General features: G+C 40.7%; 1 protein-coding gene across 12 annotated transcripts in view; it reads left to right on the top strand.

The window, feature by feature from the left end:
* The window catches only part of FGGY (FGGY carbohydrate kinase domain containing), a 503,109-nt gene that overhangs the window by 999 nt on the left and 483,282 nt on the right, over positions 1-18,828 (top strand). For 8 of the 12 annotated variants that reach the window (XM_040627236.1, XM_040627231.1, XM_040627230.1 and 5 more), the window contains exon 2: positions 110-294. The exons of 3 other annotated variants lie outside the window; for them this stretch is intronic. In XM_040627236.1, coding sequence (XP_040483170.1) covers positions 270-294 — 25 coding nt within the window. In that variant the 5' untranslated portion in view covers positions 110-269. Of the gene's footprint in view, positions 1-109; positions 295-6,643; positions 6,703-18,828 lie in introns of all 12 variants that reach the window. One more of the 12 variants, XM_040627228.1, reaches the window with a different exon arrangement.

Below are 18,828 nucleotides of genomic sequence, written 5' to 3'. Positions count from 1 at the left end.
CAGATGGTACAGTTTTGCTTTGTTTTGCTTGCTTTTCTCCTTTTTTTAGTGATCCACCAAATGTATATCCTGATTTTTTTTTTTTTTTTTAAATTTTTTATGTTGCCAGCTGGGTCTTGCAGCCTTCTCACTGCCTCCTGGTCTTCTGGGAGTCTCCTGTAATGAGGCCCTCAGCCTGGCTCTTGACCTGATGATCACTGTCCTGGCTCTTAAAGGGATCAGCTGAGGAGGACCTTCATGTGGGAGGCCCGGAGGACTGTTGATTAAGGATGATGTGGGAACAGACCAGAGAGGGTGAGAAGGGCCTGGAGATTGATTTTGAGGGGAAAGGAGCTTGGGAGCCTCCCTTGCTGGATTTGGATATCAAAACATGTGTATTGGGAGAAGGGAATAACCCCAAGGGTGGAGAGCTGTGTCTTTCTGGATGAAATTAAGAAGTTTACTGGGAGGAGACTGGGCCTTTTTCCAGGCTGTATTAATTTTTGCTGTGGGCCTTGTCTTTTCCTGGAATCTGGTTCCCTTTCCCTAACCTTTCACTTAGTTCAAATCACAGTCAATTACCAGCTGGTTTTGAAAACAGTTTGAGGTAATGAATCTTGCCCAGCCAGAGTGGGGACCCCTGGCCTCCTGCCAGGGGATTTGAAATAATTATTTTACCAGAATGTACTACAGAGACTTCACCTGCCCATCTCTTTATAAGAAGAAATACAGGATCAGCCCAGGTGGTGGTGTAAGGGGTCATCCAAACCAGTTCTTTCATTCATTCACTTATTCACTAATCCTGTGGCATGTGTTCTGGGCCTGGTACTGTGGTCGGCTCTGGGAAAGCAAAGATGAACAAGACTTGGTCTCCACTTTTAGTCTTTCACTCAGTCTGCTTCTATCTAGTCTGAAGAGGGAGATTATATGATACTGAGTGCTGTGGCAAAGTATGTGGGAAATTCTCAGGAATTGGGAGAAGGGCAAATGGCCCAATGTGGGTTTTGTGGAAAACTTCCCAGAGGAGATAATTCCCTGAGCAGAATTTCAAAGCCTCAGTGTGAGTGGGCTGGGGAATGACAAAAGGGAAGGGGATTATTTGACTTGGGAACAGCATGTGCCAAACTATATAACCTGGCACATTGTTGACTAGTGTGGCTGGATAGGATAGGGTGAGATGGGAAATCACCAGAAAGGAGTCTGGGAAAGGTGAAAAGGCCAAATGAGGGAGGGTCAGGTGAGTCATAGTAAGGGAGTTTGAAATGTATCTCCAGAGCAATCAGGAGCTGTCTGAAGTGATGATGATTTGCGTTTTAGAAAGTTAATTCTGGCCGCAGGGTGGGAAGGGACTTGGAGAGGTGAAGACTGGAGAGAGGCTTTTATAATACAGGTCAGAAATGGGTTAGGGTAATAGTTCTGGGACTGGAGAGAGAGATGAGAATGCTGTTGACCCTAGAACACAAGTTGGAATGCAGGTCCACTTATACATGGATTTTTTTTTTTTTTTACAGTACTGTAGATGTATTTTCTTTTCCTTAGGATTTTCTTAACATTTTCTTTAGCTAACTTTATTGTAAAAATACAGTATATTATACATATAACATACAAAATGTATGTTAATCGACTGTTCATGTTTTTGATAAGGTTTCTTATCAATAGTAGGCTAGTAGAAAGTTAAGTTTTTTGGGGAGTCAAAAGTTATACACAGACTTTTTACATTGCAGGAGGTCAGTTCCTCTAGCTCCTGCATTGTTCAAAGGTTGGCTGTAGACTGGTTAGGAATTAACTACTGATTGAAGGTAAAGGATGGGGAAACAATGTAGCAGTTATCGTGCCATCAGGGAAAAGGCATTCCCAGCTGGGGGTTTTTTCAACAGCTTTATTGAGGTATGCTTGACCTAGAGTAAACTGTATATAAAGTGTCTAATACAAGATGTTTTGACATATGTAGGTATCTGTGAAACCATCATCACAAGTAAGATAAAGAACACTTTTAATACCCATAAAGATTTCTCGGGCTCCTTTGTAATCCCTACCTCCCTGGTTATCCCCCACCTACCCCCCATCGAATAGTGATCTGCTTTTTGCTGCTAGAGATTATTTAATATTATTTTAGGGTTTTTTTTTTTTTAAGATTTTATTTATTTATTTGACAGAGAGATAGCCAGCGAGAGAGGGAACACAGCAGGGGAGTGGGAGAGGAAGAAGCAGGCTCCCAGTGGAGGAGCCCGATGTGGGACTCGATCCCGGAACGCCGGGATCACGCCCTGAGCCGAAGGCAGATGCTTAACGACTGCGCTACCCAGGCGCCCCATTATTTTAGGGTTTTATCTGTGGGGTCATACAATGTATATCTTTTTTTGTGTGGTGGCTTTTACTTAGCATAATCGTCTTAAGACTTGTCCATGTTGAGTGTGTGCACATAGTTCATTCCTTTTATACGTTGTATGGTTGTAACATTGTTTATTTACCTGTTGATGGGTATTTGGATTATTTGCTACTTTTTGGCTACTCTCAGTAAAGCTACTATGACTATTCATATACATATCTTTGTATGGGTGTATGCTTTCATTTCTCTTGGTTAAATACCTAGAAGTGGAATGGCTAGTTCACATGGTGGGTATGTTTAACTTTTTAAGAAACTATATTTCAAAGTGAGGTGCCATTGTATATTCCCTTCAGTGGTGCATGAAACTGCCGATTACTCCAGCACTTGGTGTGGTCCCTTTTTTTAATGTTAGCCATTCTGATAACGTGGAATCCTCTTTTTGGGGGTTTTAATGTACATTCCCCTAATGACTGATATTTTCAAGCTTCTTGTCATGGGCTTACTTGACTATATATTTCATATATCTTCTTGGGTGAGGTATTTATGAAATCTTTTATCCATTTAAAAAAAAACAAAGGGTTGTTTGTTTTCTGAGTTTTGAGAACTTTTTTAATGTACGAATTACAAATTCTTTATCTCACCTGTAATTTGCAAATGTTTTCTCCCATGTTGTGGCTTGACTTTCCATTTTCTTAAGTGTCCTTTCACAAGCGGAGTTCTCAATTTTGGTGAAGACTAATTTGTCAGTTTGTAATTTTGATGATGACTGTTTTATCAATTTATTCTTTTACGGATCACGGTTTTGGTAATTGTATCTAAGAAGTCATGACTAGCCCGAGCTCTCAAATATTTTCTCCTGCTTTTTAAGAAGCTTCATTGTTTTGGCCTTACATTAAATCCACAATCCATTTTGAGTTATTTTAAGTTAATCCTTAGCACCAGATATGGAACAAAGTTAATTTTTTCACATATGTCATTAATTGTTAAGCACCATTTTCTGAAAAGTCTATCCTTTCTCCATTGAATTACTTTGCGCCTTTGGTTAAAATCAGTTGACGACATATACATGTGGGCCCATTTCTGGATGTTTTATTTTGTTCCAGTAATCTCTTCATCTATTTTAATGCCAATATCATAATCGTAATCACTGTAGCTTCGTATTTAGTATTGAAGTCAGGTAGAATAGGTCCTTCAACTTCAAATGTTGTTTTGGTTATTCTAGGACCATTACGTTTCCATATTTTTACAGTCATTTTTTCAATTTCAGAAAAAAGGCCTGTTTAGATTTTAATTGGAATTTCATTGAATCTATACATTAATTTGGGGGCACAGCTAAAGACTGCGTGTTCTGATTCATGGACGGTATATCTGTTTATTTACTTAGGTCTTCCTTAATTTTTCTTAGCAATGTTTTGTAGCTTTCAGTAGCTAGGTCTTGCACATCTTTGTCAGATTATCTGTAGGTATTTCATATTTTTTGATGCCATTGTAAATGAAATTATCTTTTACAGTTTAACTTCATTTGTTGCTGCTTGTATATTGATCATCTTGCTAAACTACTTACCAGTTCTAAGAGCTTTTTTATAGATGCCATCAGATTTTCTATGTAGGTGATCATGTTATCTGTAAATAAATGACAGCTTATGTCTTCCATTTAGTGTGGATACCTTATATTTCATTTTCTTGATATAGTGCACTGGCTAGAGCTGCTATTCATTGTTGCAAGGAAGTGATGAGGGCAGACAGCTTGTCTTGTTTTTGATCTTAGGGAGACACATTTGTTCATCATTAACTGTGGTGTATGACATTAGTTGAACATTTTTTGTAGAAGTCTTTTAGGAAGTTTAGGAAGTTCCTGTCTATTCCTTCTTTGCTGAGACATACTGTATTTTTTGTGGTGTTGTTTTTTTTTTAAATGAAGAATAAATATTATATTTTGTCAGCTGCTTTTTTCTCTGTTAAGATCTTTTTAACCTCAATATGATGAATTACATTCGATTTTTTTTTTTTTTTTGAAAGTAAAACCTTGTATTCCTGAGATAAATCCCACTTGGTCAGGACCTTTTATCTTTTTTATATTTGGTTGGATTCTCTTTGCTAAAATTTTAAGAATTTCTGCATCTGTGTTAATGATGAATATTGATATAGTTTTGTTATCAAGATAATTCTGGCCTCATAAAATAATTTGGAAAATATTTCCTCCAACTCAATTTTTTGGAAGAGTTTGTATAGAAGTGGTATTATTTCTTCTTTAAATGTTTGATGAAATTCACTTATGAAGCCATCTAGTCTAAGAGTTTGTTTATTAGTTTTTTGTGGAGAAGAGGGAGCACTCAATTGATTAAGTAATATAAGACTATTCAGATCATCTGTTTCTTCTTGAGCGAGGTTTGATAGTTTTTGTATATTAAGGAATTTGTACATATCTTAATTGTTCATAATAGTCCCTTATTATCATTTTAATATCTATAGAATCTGTTGTGATTTCATCTTCCTCATTCCTAATATAGATAATACTAATATTATTATATTTTCTCTTTATTTTCCTGATCATTCTGTCCAGAAATTTATTAATTTTATCCAAAAAACAGCTTTTGGTTTTATTTATTTTTTCTATTTTTTTTTTAACTTACTGATTTCTCCTCTGAAATTTATTATTTCCTTTCTTCTGCTAACTTTGGGTTCCTTTTACTCTTTTCTTTCTAATTTGTTAAGGTGAATAGTTAAGATTATTTATTTGAGATGACTTTTCTAATAGGCATTTGATGCTATAAATTTACTGCTTCAAGTACATCCTGTAACTTTTGCTATATGTTTATTTTCATTCAGTTAAAATACTTTCTATTTTTTTTTTAAATGTCTTCTTTGATCCATGTGTTAGGTAGAGGTGTGTTATTCAGTTTCCAAATATTTGAGGACTTTACACTCATCTTTTTATTATTGATTTATAATTTAATTCTGTTGTGGTCACAGAAGTTACTTTGGTATGATTTGAATCCTTTTATCTTCTTGAGACTTGTTTTATGGCCCAGAATGTGGTCTGTCTTGGTAAATGTTTGATGTGTACTTGAAAAGAATGTGTGTTCTGCTCTTGTTGGTAGAGTGCTTTTTCCATATCAATTATGTCAACTTCATTGACTATGGTATATTACATCGTTGCTGATTTTTGTGTTTACTTACTATATTTGTTATTGAGAGAATGGTATTAGAATCTCTGAAGATACTTGTGGATATATGCATTTCTCTTTGCACTTCTATCAGATTTTGCTTTATGTATTCTGATGCACTGTTATTAGGTGTGTTAATATTTAGGATTGTTAGGTTGTCTTGGTGAATCATCCCCTTTATTATTTCTTTATTTCTGATAATATTCTTTGCTCTGAAATCTACTTAGTCATTATTTCTGGTAATATTTTTGCTCTAAAATCTACTTAGTATGGTAATGATTTAGCTTTCTTTTGAATGCTTTTTAATGGCATATCTTTTTCTTCTTTTTACTTTTAACCTATGTGTTTCTTATGTTTAAAGTGGGTTTCTTGTAGGCAGCATGTAGTTAGACTGGCTAACTAAGTAAGGCCTGATAATCTCTGCATTTTAATTAGGGGTATTTAGACTGTATTTAATGTAATTATCATATGGTTTGTTTTAAATATACCATCTAGCTTTTTTTCTTTTCTCTTTGTTCCATCTGTTCTTTGTTCTTTTTATTCTCTTTTTCTGCCTTCTTTTGGATTAGTTTTTTTATAATTTCATTTTTTTCTTCCTTTATTGGCTTATTAGGCATAACTTTTTCTTTTCTTTTTTTTTTTTTTTTTTAGATTTTATTTATTTATTTGACAGAGAGAGACAGCCAGCAAGAGAAGGAACACAAGCAGGGGGAGTGGGAGAGGAAGAAGCAGGCTCTTAGTGGAGGAGCCTGATGTGGGGCTCGATCCCAGAACGCTGGGATCATGCCCTGAGCCGAAGGCAGACGCTTAACCACTGCGCTACCCAGGCGCCCCAACTTTTTCTTTTGGTATTATTTTAATGGTTGCTTTAGGGTTTATAGTATACATCTTTAATTTATCAGAGTCAACTTTCAAGTGGGATTATACCACTTAACATATAATATAGGAACCTTATAACAGTATGTTTATAATTCTTGCCTCCCAGCCTTTGTGCTACTGTTGTTTTATGTTGTACGTTTTACTTTTACATAGGTTGAAGCCCCATGATATGTGGTTATTATTTTAGTTTTAAGCAGTCAGTTATCTTTTTAAGACATTCAAGTAATTTTTAAAAAGTCTTTGTATGTACCCACATGGTTACCCTTGTGCTCTTCATTCCATTTTATAGATCCAGATTTCCATGTGCTGTCATTTTCCCCCTCCGTTCCTTGTGGTGCAGTTCTGCTGGTAATGCATTTTTTTCATCTTTTCTTTGTCTGAATTCGTCTTTATTAAAACTTCAGTTTTGAAAGTTTTTTTTTCACAAGGTACAGAATTTTAGATATGAAGTTTTTTCTTTCAGTATTTCGAAGATCTTACTCTACAGTGTCATAGTTTGCATTCTTATTTCTGATGGGAATCCTTCTCCTATTTTTCTTTCTTTTGTGCATATTGTCGCTTCCCCTCCTCCTAAGCAACTTCTAAGATTTTATCATTGGTTTTGAACCACTTGAATCTGATGTTTCTTGGGTTAGCTTTCTTCATATTTCTTGTGCTTGGGTTCATTGATATTCTTGAATCTGTGGGTTTATAGTTTTCATCAAATTTGGAAGATCTGTGCCCATTAGATTTTCAGATATTGCTCCTGACCCTTTCTTTGTTCTTTCCTTCAGGGATTCCCATTTCACATATATTATGCCACCTGAAGTTTTTCCCCAGCTCACTGATGCTCTGTTTATTTTTTAAAAATCTTTTTTTCTCTCTTTGTTAGTGGATAGTGTCTGTTACTGTGCTTTGAAGGTCACTAATCCTTTCTTCTGTATTTTCCGATCCTATACAGTTTTTCATCGCAGACATCTTAGTTGTCATTTTTAGCATTTCAGCCTGAATCTTTTTTATCTTCCATGTCTGAACTTTCAAGTTCAGTCTCTTCTCTAGCTTTCTGAACATATGAAATACAGGTATCATAGTTGTTTTAATATTTGTGTTTACTAATTCTGTCAAATGTGTCAATTCTAGGTAGTGCCCATTGATTTTTCTCATTTTGGGTAGTCTTTTCCTGCAACTTGGTGAGCCTGGTAAATTTTGATTGACTAGCAGACATTGTGTATTTTATCTTGTTTGGTGCTAGATATTTTTGTAATTTTATAAATACACTTGAACTTTGTTCTGGGGGCATGTGTGAGGGATTAGGAAACCATTGGATTCTTTTGAGTCTTGCTTTAAGCTTTGTTATGTGGGACCAGGGCTAATTCTTCACTGCTGAGGTAAAACCCTTCTGAGTACAGTACTCAGTGCCCTATCAGTGACAAGGTTTCCCACTCTGGCTGGTGTGAATAGGCACTATTCATGGTGCTGTGCAAAGTCCTCTGACAGTGCATTCTGGAAGCTTCTGGCTCAGATGGCTTCCTCACATGCATACAGTGGTTGGTACTCCACTGAATACTTGAGGAGCTCCCTTTGCAGTTCACTGGAATTCTCCCTCTATGCAACTCTCTCCTTTCTTGTACTCTGTGCCCGAGAAATCTAACCTCCTGTTTTCTGCAAATTCCTGACTCCGTCTCCTCAACTCAGGGAGACTGCAGGGCTTGGCCTGGATTTCCGTTTCCTGTGCCATGGTCCCACACATTAAGCTTGAGCCAATTCAGGACACTTCATTTTCCCCCAGCTTGTGGGATCGCTGTATTTTGTTGCCTAATGTCCAGTGTCCTGAGAACTCCTGTTTCCTATATTTTGTTTGTTTGCTTTAAGTTGTTTTTGGTGGGAGGGTAAATATGGTTCCTGTTACTCCATCTTGGCTAGCAGTGGAGGTCTTCAACTGGAATTTCTGAAGAAAATTTAAAGAAGGGACTATTTGAGGATGTGCGGAAGGGATTTTGAAGTATCTGGACACCAGCAATAATGGGACCACTTTTACTTCTTGAGGCCTGACAGGGCACAGTGCAGGAAGTAGATCAAAAGGAAACAGAAGACACCCTCCAATTAGGATAATTTTCAGTGACGGAACTATTTAGAGAGATGAAGGTGGCCTGAATTATCTCTGGGGCTAATAACAATAGGATTGTTCTGTCCTTCTATTTAAAGGGTCAAGGTGAGGAATGGTTACCAGAACCCCAAAGGAGAAACTATGTGCAGAAAGCTGCCTCGAGAGGATTCATGACCTTAGTTCAAGAGATGCAGGTGGTTCAGTTCATCTCTCAACAAAGGGAGTCCTGACCTTATCTCCTTCCTCCTTGGAGGCTTCTGCTAGTGCTCTCCATTGGCCAAACCCAGCTAGAGAACAGAGGGTTGGAGCACCTGGAGATCCAAACTCTAGTTCCCAGAACACAGGGTAGTCAGAAAAGGCTTTGAGTATATAGGGTAGGAGTGGGGGAAGCTGAGAATAACCTGCACAGGAGTCATGATAAGCTCTGGATGCCTGGCTCAGTAGCACGGTGGTTGGTGGTGCCACTCACTGAGAGAGAGGAGAGAAGGAATAGTATGTCTGGAGGAAGTAGGTTTGACATGTGAGGGAGAAATGATGAGATTTCCTTCCCAAACTAGGCATACTTTTCCCAGGAGACTCCTATAACACCCCCTCCTGCCCCCTTCATCATCTTAACTTATTGAGGAGGCCCTTATCAACATGCAGGAAGCAGAGTTCAAACAGCGGGTACATATACAGTGATGTATGTGTGGGGTGGGTTTAGGGAGACTAGGGAAATGAGGTAGAAATCATTCAGGCTCAATGTATTACCAGTCCCTTGGCCATCTGGATTTGGGCCTCTGGTTGCAGACCAGGCTGACAGCTGAGTAGCTTGCATTCTGCTCCACTGGCCACGGGATGGAGAGATTGAAAGAGGACTCAGTTACTGGTGGGTTGTGGGGGACGAAGGCTGAGAGGAAGACGCTCTATGAAATTAAGAGTGATTTCAACAGACGAATCTCAGTGTAGTTCACCAAATTCTGGGATTGTAGAATTCCTGGCCAACTTTGATGTTCGAATGAGGCTACTGTTAGAATGTTTAGAAATATCACGTGGCCTGAAGCAAGGGGCATAGGGTTGAAGTTCCTCTTTGGTTTTTACTGACTCTGTGATGGTGGCCAAGTAACCCAAGTGCACAGAACCTTAGTTACCCTATTTCTAAGTGTGGACCCTTCTAGGGTTGTTGGGAGGTTAGCAGGCCCATGTCCTAAGTCACTGGTACCATGCCTGGCACAGAGTAAGTGCTCCTGAGAAATTTATTGATCCAAGATGAGGCTTGGCTCAAAATACGTTCAGGAAACATATGGATTCATGTGAAGATACATACTGATAAACACAGGTCACACCAATCTTAGGGACCTAGGATGAGAAGATGAGGGTACTTGACAAGGGTCCCCTCAGAACCCTCCATCGTAGACAGTTTGTGAAGATATTCGAGCTCGCTTTCCCTTCTCCTGAACAAATTCTTCTGATATTAGTGTCAGAGATTCTTCTGATATTAGTGTCAGAGATTGGATATTGGGCTGAATGGGCCTTGTCCCAGTATATGCTGCATCCGGGGGGTTCTCCAGGCAGGTAGAGACCTGCATGTCTACTGTGTGCTCTTAGCCTGCTTACCTCAGCTCCGCACAATGTCAGATGGAAACATGAGCATCTGAAGATCATTCTTGTGAAATGTTCAAGTGTGCCTCATCTCTTTTATTTTAGAAAAAGCCAGGGCATGGGGGAATGGTTATAGGAACCGAAAATCTATAGCATGGAGGAAAGAAGACCAATAGGAGGTCACAGGAATCATCTCAAAGCATTTGAAGCCATAGCTCACCTAAAAGGGATTAGGTGGTTTGGGTGATACGTGGGACGAGAATGAGGGGAGGAGGGTGGGAGCCCTACAAAACAGAGCTCCACTCAGTATTAGGAAGATCTTTCTTCTTATTATTACAGTAATAGCTGCTCATTGTGAAAATTATAGCTGCGGAGAAGGGCATTTAGAGATTGCCCTCCAAGTTTCCATGACCTTTCTTTTTCCCTTGTGTGTTCTTCCCGAATCTCGTCTGCTCAGTCCTTATACACTGCATTGGCTCTCCAGCTGTAGCATGGGTCAGGACCGCCTGGAGGGCTTCTGTGGCCCTGGCTTTGGAGCTGCACTCCCAGAGTCTTGGAGTCAGTAGATCTGGGCTGGAGCCTGAGAATTTGCATTTCTAACACGTTCCCTGGTGATGCTGACCTTGTTCTGCTGGAGACCACAATTTGAGAACCATTGATAGTCTTCTTGAAAAAAAAAAAAAAAAGTAGTACAAATGGGGTCATATTGGCGTCTCGAAGAACTTGCTCTTTTATTTAATAACATATCATTAGCGTTTTTCTTTAGCTCCTCTCATTGGTTTTAATAGCTGCTTATGTATAAGTTTCAGCAAGTCCCCTATTAATAAATAGTTAATTTGTTTCCAGATTTTTTATGAATGTGCTCTTGCCTTGACAAAAACTTGTTGTGTACATTTTTTCTCTGTATCTTCTGCCAATCCATAAATTCTTAGAAGTTAAACTGTTGGGTAAAAGGGTCGATTTTTAAAAATGGACAGATAGTGCCAGATTTTTCTAGATAAGGCTGAAGCCCATTACTCTATCACTAAGAGTGTTTGAAGCTGCCTATTTCCCCACACCCTTGCCAAAACTGGGTATTATCAATATTTTCAGTTTTTGCTGACTTGTTACATGTAAAATTATATTGTTTTATATTGCATTTCCTCCATTATTTGTGAGGCTAAAGGTTCATGGTATTCATTGTATTTCTTTTTCTGTGAACTGCAAGTTTGTATCCTTTGCATTACAGGAAGAGGGAACAGTATGAACAAAGGTGCCAAGTCTTCATTTCAAATCTTCGTTTGAGGGACTGCTAACAGCAGCTAGTGTTGGAGTATAGGGGGTTGAGATGGGGCGGGGTAGGGAGGTAGGGGGGTGAGGTTAGGGAGGCAGGCAGGAGCCAGAGCTTTGAGGTCCTTGGGCTTATTTTGGGCAGAAGCAGCATTGCTGTAGTCAGCAATTTGAGCTTGTCCTGTAGCTCTTGGTAATTTCGACAGGACCTGTTTGTGAAAGGCCCTGTCCAATTTCCCGAGTGTAAAGTTTAATCTTCAAATAACTTGTTCTTTATGCCTTTCACCTTGGACCTTAAATCCACGTGGTCATGCTTCATAAACAGGTAAACACAAGAAGAGGCCAAAGACCTCAGCCGCCTTCTGGCTGAGCCTGGTCTCTGAGGAAGGAGTTTTGGAAGACTGGGGGGGGAAGGGATTTTGTTGCTCTAGCTAATTCTGCCCCGAGCCTTTCCTGAGTTTGCTGACATCTGACAGCAGTCACTGAGGTTGGTGGGTTCTTCTGTTGTTTTAATTTGAGTGATTTTTCTCGGAAAAGCCATGGATTCTGGCCAATATGCTAATGATAACGGCCTTGCTTTGAAGGTCTGGTTAGTTCTGTAGAAAATCATTTCATAGTTAATTATGTCAGCAAATCAACAGCAGCCTCTTGGAGAAGAAAGTGACAGAGAGAAACTACACATATATTTAAATTATTCAGAACTCGGAGGTCAGGAATTCATGTTCCAAAAAGAAGAGTCCATGTAATAATCACTAAGTGTGTGTACAGTTTTCCCCTTTAACAGGCTTAACTTGGTAATTGGCATATTGGGGTTAAAATATTATAACTTTGCGTTTAGAATCAGGATGCCAGTCCTCACTGTCTTTCTTCCTTTTTTGCCATTTTTCTGCTTTCTGGGTCCTGGCATGGGAGTGTGAGACTATCGGATTTACACTCTGGCTGTTAGTGAACTCAGTGTAAATTGGATTTGTAGAAGATAGACTGACTCTGACAAGACCCCTTGTCTGAGGAGTCTCTCTTCCTTCTCCCCTCCATATACGTGCCTGGTCAAGGAGGGAGATTGTCCTGGGGGAGGAGTGGGGTGCTTCACATAGAAGAAAGGCTTGCTGATACTGCTTCTGGAACTCTCCAGGGGCAGAGTCCTTAGAGACTTTTTATTTGAAAAGGTATTTGACTATTTTATACATTAAAAATCTTCCCCTCCCCCACAACCCAGTACTTCCCCTGTTACTATATTAAGCTACACTGTGCCTATCAGCAGGTACAAGGAAGTAGCAGGCAAAACATTCTCAGTTCACATCTAATGTTTCTTACAGTAGCATGTACAGTGACATTAAGTAGTCTTTATGAATCAGAGCAGGGAGAAGCCATTTCTAATGATTGAGTGTCCAAGAAGGTTTCACAGGATAAACAGACTTTGAAGGGCATTCTGAGTTTGCCCAGGATAAAGGCAACTTGGTTGATACGGAAAACCAAGTCATTTCAGGGACAGTAGCAAGAGCCCTGCTCTGGCTTAGACAAAGCTGGATTTGAATACAGCCTCCTTCCTCTCCTGGCTTTGTGACCATCAACTGGAGATTTGACGCTCACAGAATTTGAGTGTCCCCATCTGTAAATGGGAGAAATGGCACATGCGTCGATGGGTGTTAGAAATGTGGCATCCCTTCTCCCTTTCTCTGCAAACAGAATAGCGTGGTAGGGCATTATAAGGAGCTTGGGAGGCATTATAACAAGTAAGGAGTTGCTTTATCAGATCACAAGGATTGAAAAGAAGAGGGAGCCAGCAGTGTTTTCCAGAAGAGGATGTGGAGATACAAATTTTCATCTGCTCTTAAGGCACTGTTTGTTGTTGGGGTTTGGGGATGTCTTCTCGTGAGTCAGATTTTCCATCCATGATTTCTTCAGGACCTATACTGTGCATTTGTCCTCAACATGGTTGGATTTTGTATTTGTGTCAGCTGTTGTGTCTTGCCTGCGCGGCTTGTGGAGGGTGGTGGTTTCAGCTAACATCCAGAACTGGCTTCGTTTTGATTCTGTGGCTGCCACATTGTGAGGCAGGCGTAGGGGTTTGGTGAGTTCTGACTTTTCTGCCTTTCGGAATCCAACTTTGAATTAAAAGAACAGCCAGCCTTTCTATTATTAATACTCTACGCCTCCTTGAATCACCTCGTGCTTATATTTGAAAATGGGCTTATAGTCAAGATCCTCAGCATCCTGAAAAATACTGAGTTTCTGGTCTAGTGGTTGGAACAGGGATGAAAACAGTCAACTGGTGCTTCCTTTTCCAGCCATTATCTCTGAATTCTGTGGAGAAAAGTGGTGTTGGAATAGGATGCTTGGCCCTCAGAGTGTGGCTAGGATTCTGCTGGCAGCATGAAGCCGCCTTATTGCCATACGTAGTTCCCGAGGTGCATTCGGTTTAGCTCGAAGTACAAAAACTAGGAATAATTTGAGTTGTCACCATTTGATTTTCAAAAATCAGATTCTTAGTTTAAATTGTCAACTCTAATGTCAGAGATCCTGTGTTTTTCAGCTTCCTATTCCTGCTGTCCCAGCACAGAGAAAGCACTTAATATTTGCTTTGTTTGCTGGAATTTAAGATGTTAGATACAGTGAGAACACCCAGGTCTAGCCTGTGTATATTGCAGGTGTCCAGAGGTGATTTGGTGTTGGAAGGGACATAATAATGGCCCTAATAATTGCTGCTGTTTATGGAGCATGTACCAAACATCAGGTGTTAATGCTAATCACTTCAATTATATAATCTCAGTTAATCAAAAAACACCATGACATTGGAACTGTAGGAGACAGCCTTTCACAGTAGGGAAAAAAATTACCGCGAGCAGCCTGTGTTGTTTTCTCCCCTGTGTATTGTTGGTAAAACCAGTAGATAACCGGTTACAATTGCCAGATTAGCTTTTTACTTCCCATCCCACGCGTTCTTGCCATCTTACAGCGCGTGTGATTTGTTTAAAGTGCTGTTTGGTTCTTTCTGTTAGAAGGCTGAAGTGGTCAGGCATATACTCATTGCTTATCTTTTTCTTTCCAAGCTTACCAACTGTCTGCTTGCAATATGACTAACTAACTAACTAGTGTGGGACTCTTGTACCCGAGCTCCCAGCAAAGTCCAAAGATCAAAGTTGAAAGAGGATATTGAGTTCCCTCTCAGATCCCTGGGACACGTTTTCTGTGCACACCGTCACCTAATTGGTCCTGGAGGAGTGGCTTTTTAAGAAATAGGACTGAAGGTAAGCTCACCCACTCTGGAGGATTGTAGTCTTAGGAAACAATATTATTGCTATTAAGTTATGTAGGGAAAAAGGAGGAAGGAAAAATACGAGAACAACCCCCACTTGGTGGGTTTTCAGCACAGTCGTAGTGTTGACCCCCTTCTTAGAATTGCTATATTACTTTTGCAAAGAACAGCCTCCCAAGTCCATGTCTGTCTTCCTTTTTCACGCTGCATTTGACCAACTTACACGTTTGTTGAAGAATCAGCCATGAAGTCTGTGGTTTCCTGTGGCACGTTACTAATAATATTTATATAAGCTATTATTTAATGAACCGTATAAATATTTATCATAAGGAACAGTATTTTGATCATGAATAGGGGCTAAAAATGAGTCCCGTCTGACGTGGGAAACAAAGGCAGAAGAAAAAATATTACATTTCCTTACTGTCTACAGCCTATTGACTAGTCCTTGAAATAGGCAGAGTGACCTTCCTTTAGGGACTCGCTGCCTCTGTGTTAATACTTTGCTAAGGGCAAAAGGCAATCTTAGCCCAGCCCCTAGGATCCTGTAAGTCTACTTTAACACATAAAAATTCTTTTGGAAACTTCCTTTATCTCTACCCCCCCAAGATACATGTTGGCAATCATCCCCCAAGCATATGACCCACCGATATACATCTGAAGGGTCTCATGACTGAGGGTTTACTAAACAGTAATAAATGACCTTCCCAACAATAGCTAGCCCCCTCCAGACCCTGGAAACCTTGTTTCCAAAATACCGGGAGGCTTACGCTGTTCCTAACCCCCTCCCAACTTGAAAGTATATAATGGGCCACTCCCGTGGTGCTTTGATAAAACCACCTTTTTGCACCAAAGACCTCTCAAGAATTCTTCCTTGGCCATTGGCCTCAAACCCTAACATCCTTCCTACATCACCATCCATGCTGGGGACTTGGATGCGAGGCTGTTTCTGCCCTTTGAAGGATCTTGCAGACTGAGAAGTTAGGTGGCCCAGGACTCGTGTCCCGCACAGCTTGAATTTTTCTCTATTGTTTTCTTTCCCATGGTCCCCATAGTCCATGTCCTGATGGACATGGATTTCCGTAGGCCTGTCACCGTCCCCGTAGCCCTAATAGTAATTTCTCTTTTTAGAGTATTCATCTTTGTTTAAAAAGAATGAGACAGAACCAAAGTTCTGACCCTCACCATTCACAAATTGGGCTTTGCAGCCAATCCAACTTAGCCTCGAATCCCAGCTCCTCTGGTTTTGTGCTGCGTGACCTTAAACAGCTTTATTTCTGAGAACCTCAGTCTCCTTAACTGGAAAATGGGCTCATAACTGCCTACCTCACAGGGTTGTTGCAAGGAGTGGATGGAATCACAAAATCATGTGGGTGATTTGTAGAGCAGAGCTTAATAATTGCTAGTTGTTGCTACATTTGTTGTGGATAATTGTTATTGAAGGAGTTAAAGAATTCTGTTTTCAGTTTTCAGTCGGTGTTTTGGAGGGAGCCCTACACTTTGCCGTAGAGGCTGGTGTTCAGAGCTTGGTGCTGCCATTTACTGTTTGTGTGCCTTGGGCGAATTTCCCCATCCCCCTGAAGTATAAAATGGTGATAGGTTTACCAACTTGGTTGAGTTTCATTTGGAAGAGATTAAGGCATCTGTGCAAGTGCCAGACACACAGACGGATCCTACTCCTTATTATTATTTTTTTCTTAGCAAATTAGAAAATGGAATGTTTTCCATTTTGCAGTTATTTTATTTGTTGAGGAGAAGGGGAACTGGATACAGATTGGAGTCCAGGACACAGCAGAGTCCTTTTGACTGAGGAACAAAGGGCACAGAGGGGAAGACAAGGGATCTGAGTTGCAGAAAATTCTCTGGCAGGGTTTTTAAAACTCTCAGGGTCGAGTTTCAGGGAGGCCGCCCAAGGGCTTGAACTTACTTGCTTCCCTGCTTTCAGGGTCCAGGTGTGGAAACAATCACAAAGAGATCACTTAAAACTATAGTAATGGGAAACATGGTGAACCTGAAATATTTAATTAGGATCTATTTCTTAGAAAAACATGAACTGGGAGGTGTGTGTGAACAATGCTGGGAGGTATGGTGCCCTGGTCCCCATGAGTTTGACCGTCCCTGACCGATGCCCTGGTAATGTGGTCTAGAAATGGGTGGTTTGTCAGAGAGAGGCTTCCTGGCATTGGGGAAGGGTCAGGCTCCAGCGGTGGGCGGCTTGAGTCGCGAGGTAGCCGATCTAGACAAAGGAGGCAGGGTCCTTGGCAAATTGGCGTTTAATAAATGGAGGAGAATCAGGCAGTATGGCATCCTGAGAATGGTTGGGGACTTTGGAGCCGCAGGGAAGGGGATGGCTGTCAGCTCTATTCCTTACTATTACATGACCTACTGGAGCAAGCTGCTTTACCTGTCTGGGACTCAATTTTCCTCATCAGGGAATGGGGATGGTATTTTCATGAATTATCTTCAGGAGTTGAGGTCAAGATTAAAAGTGTTGTGACAATATAAGCAAGCTGTTGACCAGAGCATTGGAGATACATAGTACCTTTTAGTATTCCCTAAGGATAGGTTTTAAAGGTATGCACGGAGTCGCAAAGACTCACTGAGCTCCTGCTATGTGCCAGGCACTGGGTTGGCACAGGGGCTAGCTGTGATCCCAGCAACAATGGAGTTAATCGTTTAGTAGTAAAGCTCCACTCTTCATATGGGATAGGGGCTCTCCTGAAGGGTGGGCTCTTTCCTGTTTAGCGAAGACATGGGTCCAAAACTCAGAACTGAGGTAAGCGCTGGGTCAGCTGTAGAGTAGAAATCTGCCTCTGGATTTTACTGAAAATAAATCGGATGTCTGGGTGGTGGGTGATAAGATGTTGTGCTCCCTGCCGAGGAAGACAGAGTCAGAAGTGAGAAACCCAGGCTTGAGGAGCTGGGCCAGCCCCCTGGGGAATCTGTCTTGTCACGGGCTAGCTGGAGCAGGGAGAAGCCTGGGTGGTGGCTGGTCGGTTTGGGTAAGCCAGAACGTTTGTATAGATTCTTCATTTCCTATTTATTTTCCTTGTTTCTCTTAGAATAGTCTTGGAGAGTTCTAGCCAAGGACAGAGGGTTGTTGGCATGCTAGGATCAGTGTTAGGAGCGGCACCGCTGGGCCTCCAGGCCCGAGACGGTGAGATGCTAGCAGAGGGAATTCCAAGTGAAGAGGATGTGAGTGTGAGAGGTGCAGCGGCTGGCTTGGTCAGTCTTCTTCCTGTTTGCAGGTAGAGAATGTCGAGGAAGCTCTGAGCTAGTGCACTGTCCTGTTTTGTCCCTTAAGGTATCTGCAACAAAACATAATAAAAATTTATTATAAAAAATAGTAATAAAAAAAGATTTATAAGGAAAAAAAAAAGGTATCCGCAGCTCTTAGCAGGGTGCCTAGTGCCTGGCGCAATCTGCATTTCTTTGAATATCAATCATGGAGTTGCAAGATGCATTATTATTTCATATACCACTAGGAAAGTAAGACAGTGTTACCAATTAATTGTAAGATGCCATTGATTGTGGGATTCAATGATTTCAGAGAAGCAAAATGTGAAAAAAATGAGTGTCGTAGAATTAAGAAAATGTGGTCGTAGGCATCTAATAAATATTTGTTAATTGGATGAATGAAGCATACAGAGATTAGAATCAAAGCAAAACACTAGTGCCTATAAGTACAAAATTAGGAATTCAGACTGTTAAAGCATGAGCCTTTTCATCCTTGTTTTCTATTGATTTCACCAAGCTAGTTCATTCAGTACACAGTTATTGAAAATAGATTCTATCCCAGACACTGTTAGGAACTAGGGATATAGAAATCACTAAGGTCCTTTTATTTTTCAGGTTCAGGCCAGTAAAGGAGACAGACCTGGAACCAAAAAAAAAAAATCATATTTCATAATGGTTAGAATTTAAAAGAAAGTAGGGACGCGGTACTCTCATGGCACCAAGGGACAGAGAAAGGCAAAGAAGTCTTTCCTGAAGGGGAGATGGTTGAGTTGGAACTGAAAATATTAAGTCCGAGGTCACCAGGCACACAAGAGAGGAAGGGGTTAGGAAGGGAAGGGCAAGTACAAAGCAGTGGGGCAAAGGCACCAGAGAACCTGCGAGGAGCCCCGGGACGTCTGGAGTTTTCTGTAAGAACGGTCAGGATTGTGTTCCACGATGAGGCCGACCGCAAACAGAGGGGAGCTCTTGGTGGGCCTGGAATGCCACGCGTGGGTATCAGGCTATATGGCAGCCATCCTGAGTCCTGAGAAAGGACCCAGCAGAGGGA

Source organism: Ursus maritimus, unplaced genomic scaffold (assembly GCF_017311325.1).
Source record: "Ursus maritimus isolate PB19 unplaced genomic scaffold, ASM1731132v1 scaffold_12, whole genome shotgun sequence".
Taxonomy (NCBI): Eukaryota; Metazoa; Chordata; class Mammalia; order Carnivora; family Ursidae; genus Ursus; species Ursus maritimus.
The sequence above is the reverse complement of the archived record's forward strand: the minus strand, read 5'-3'. Positions and strand labels throughout refer to the sequence as shown.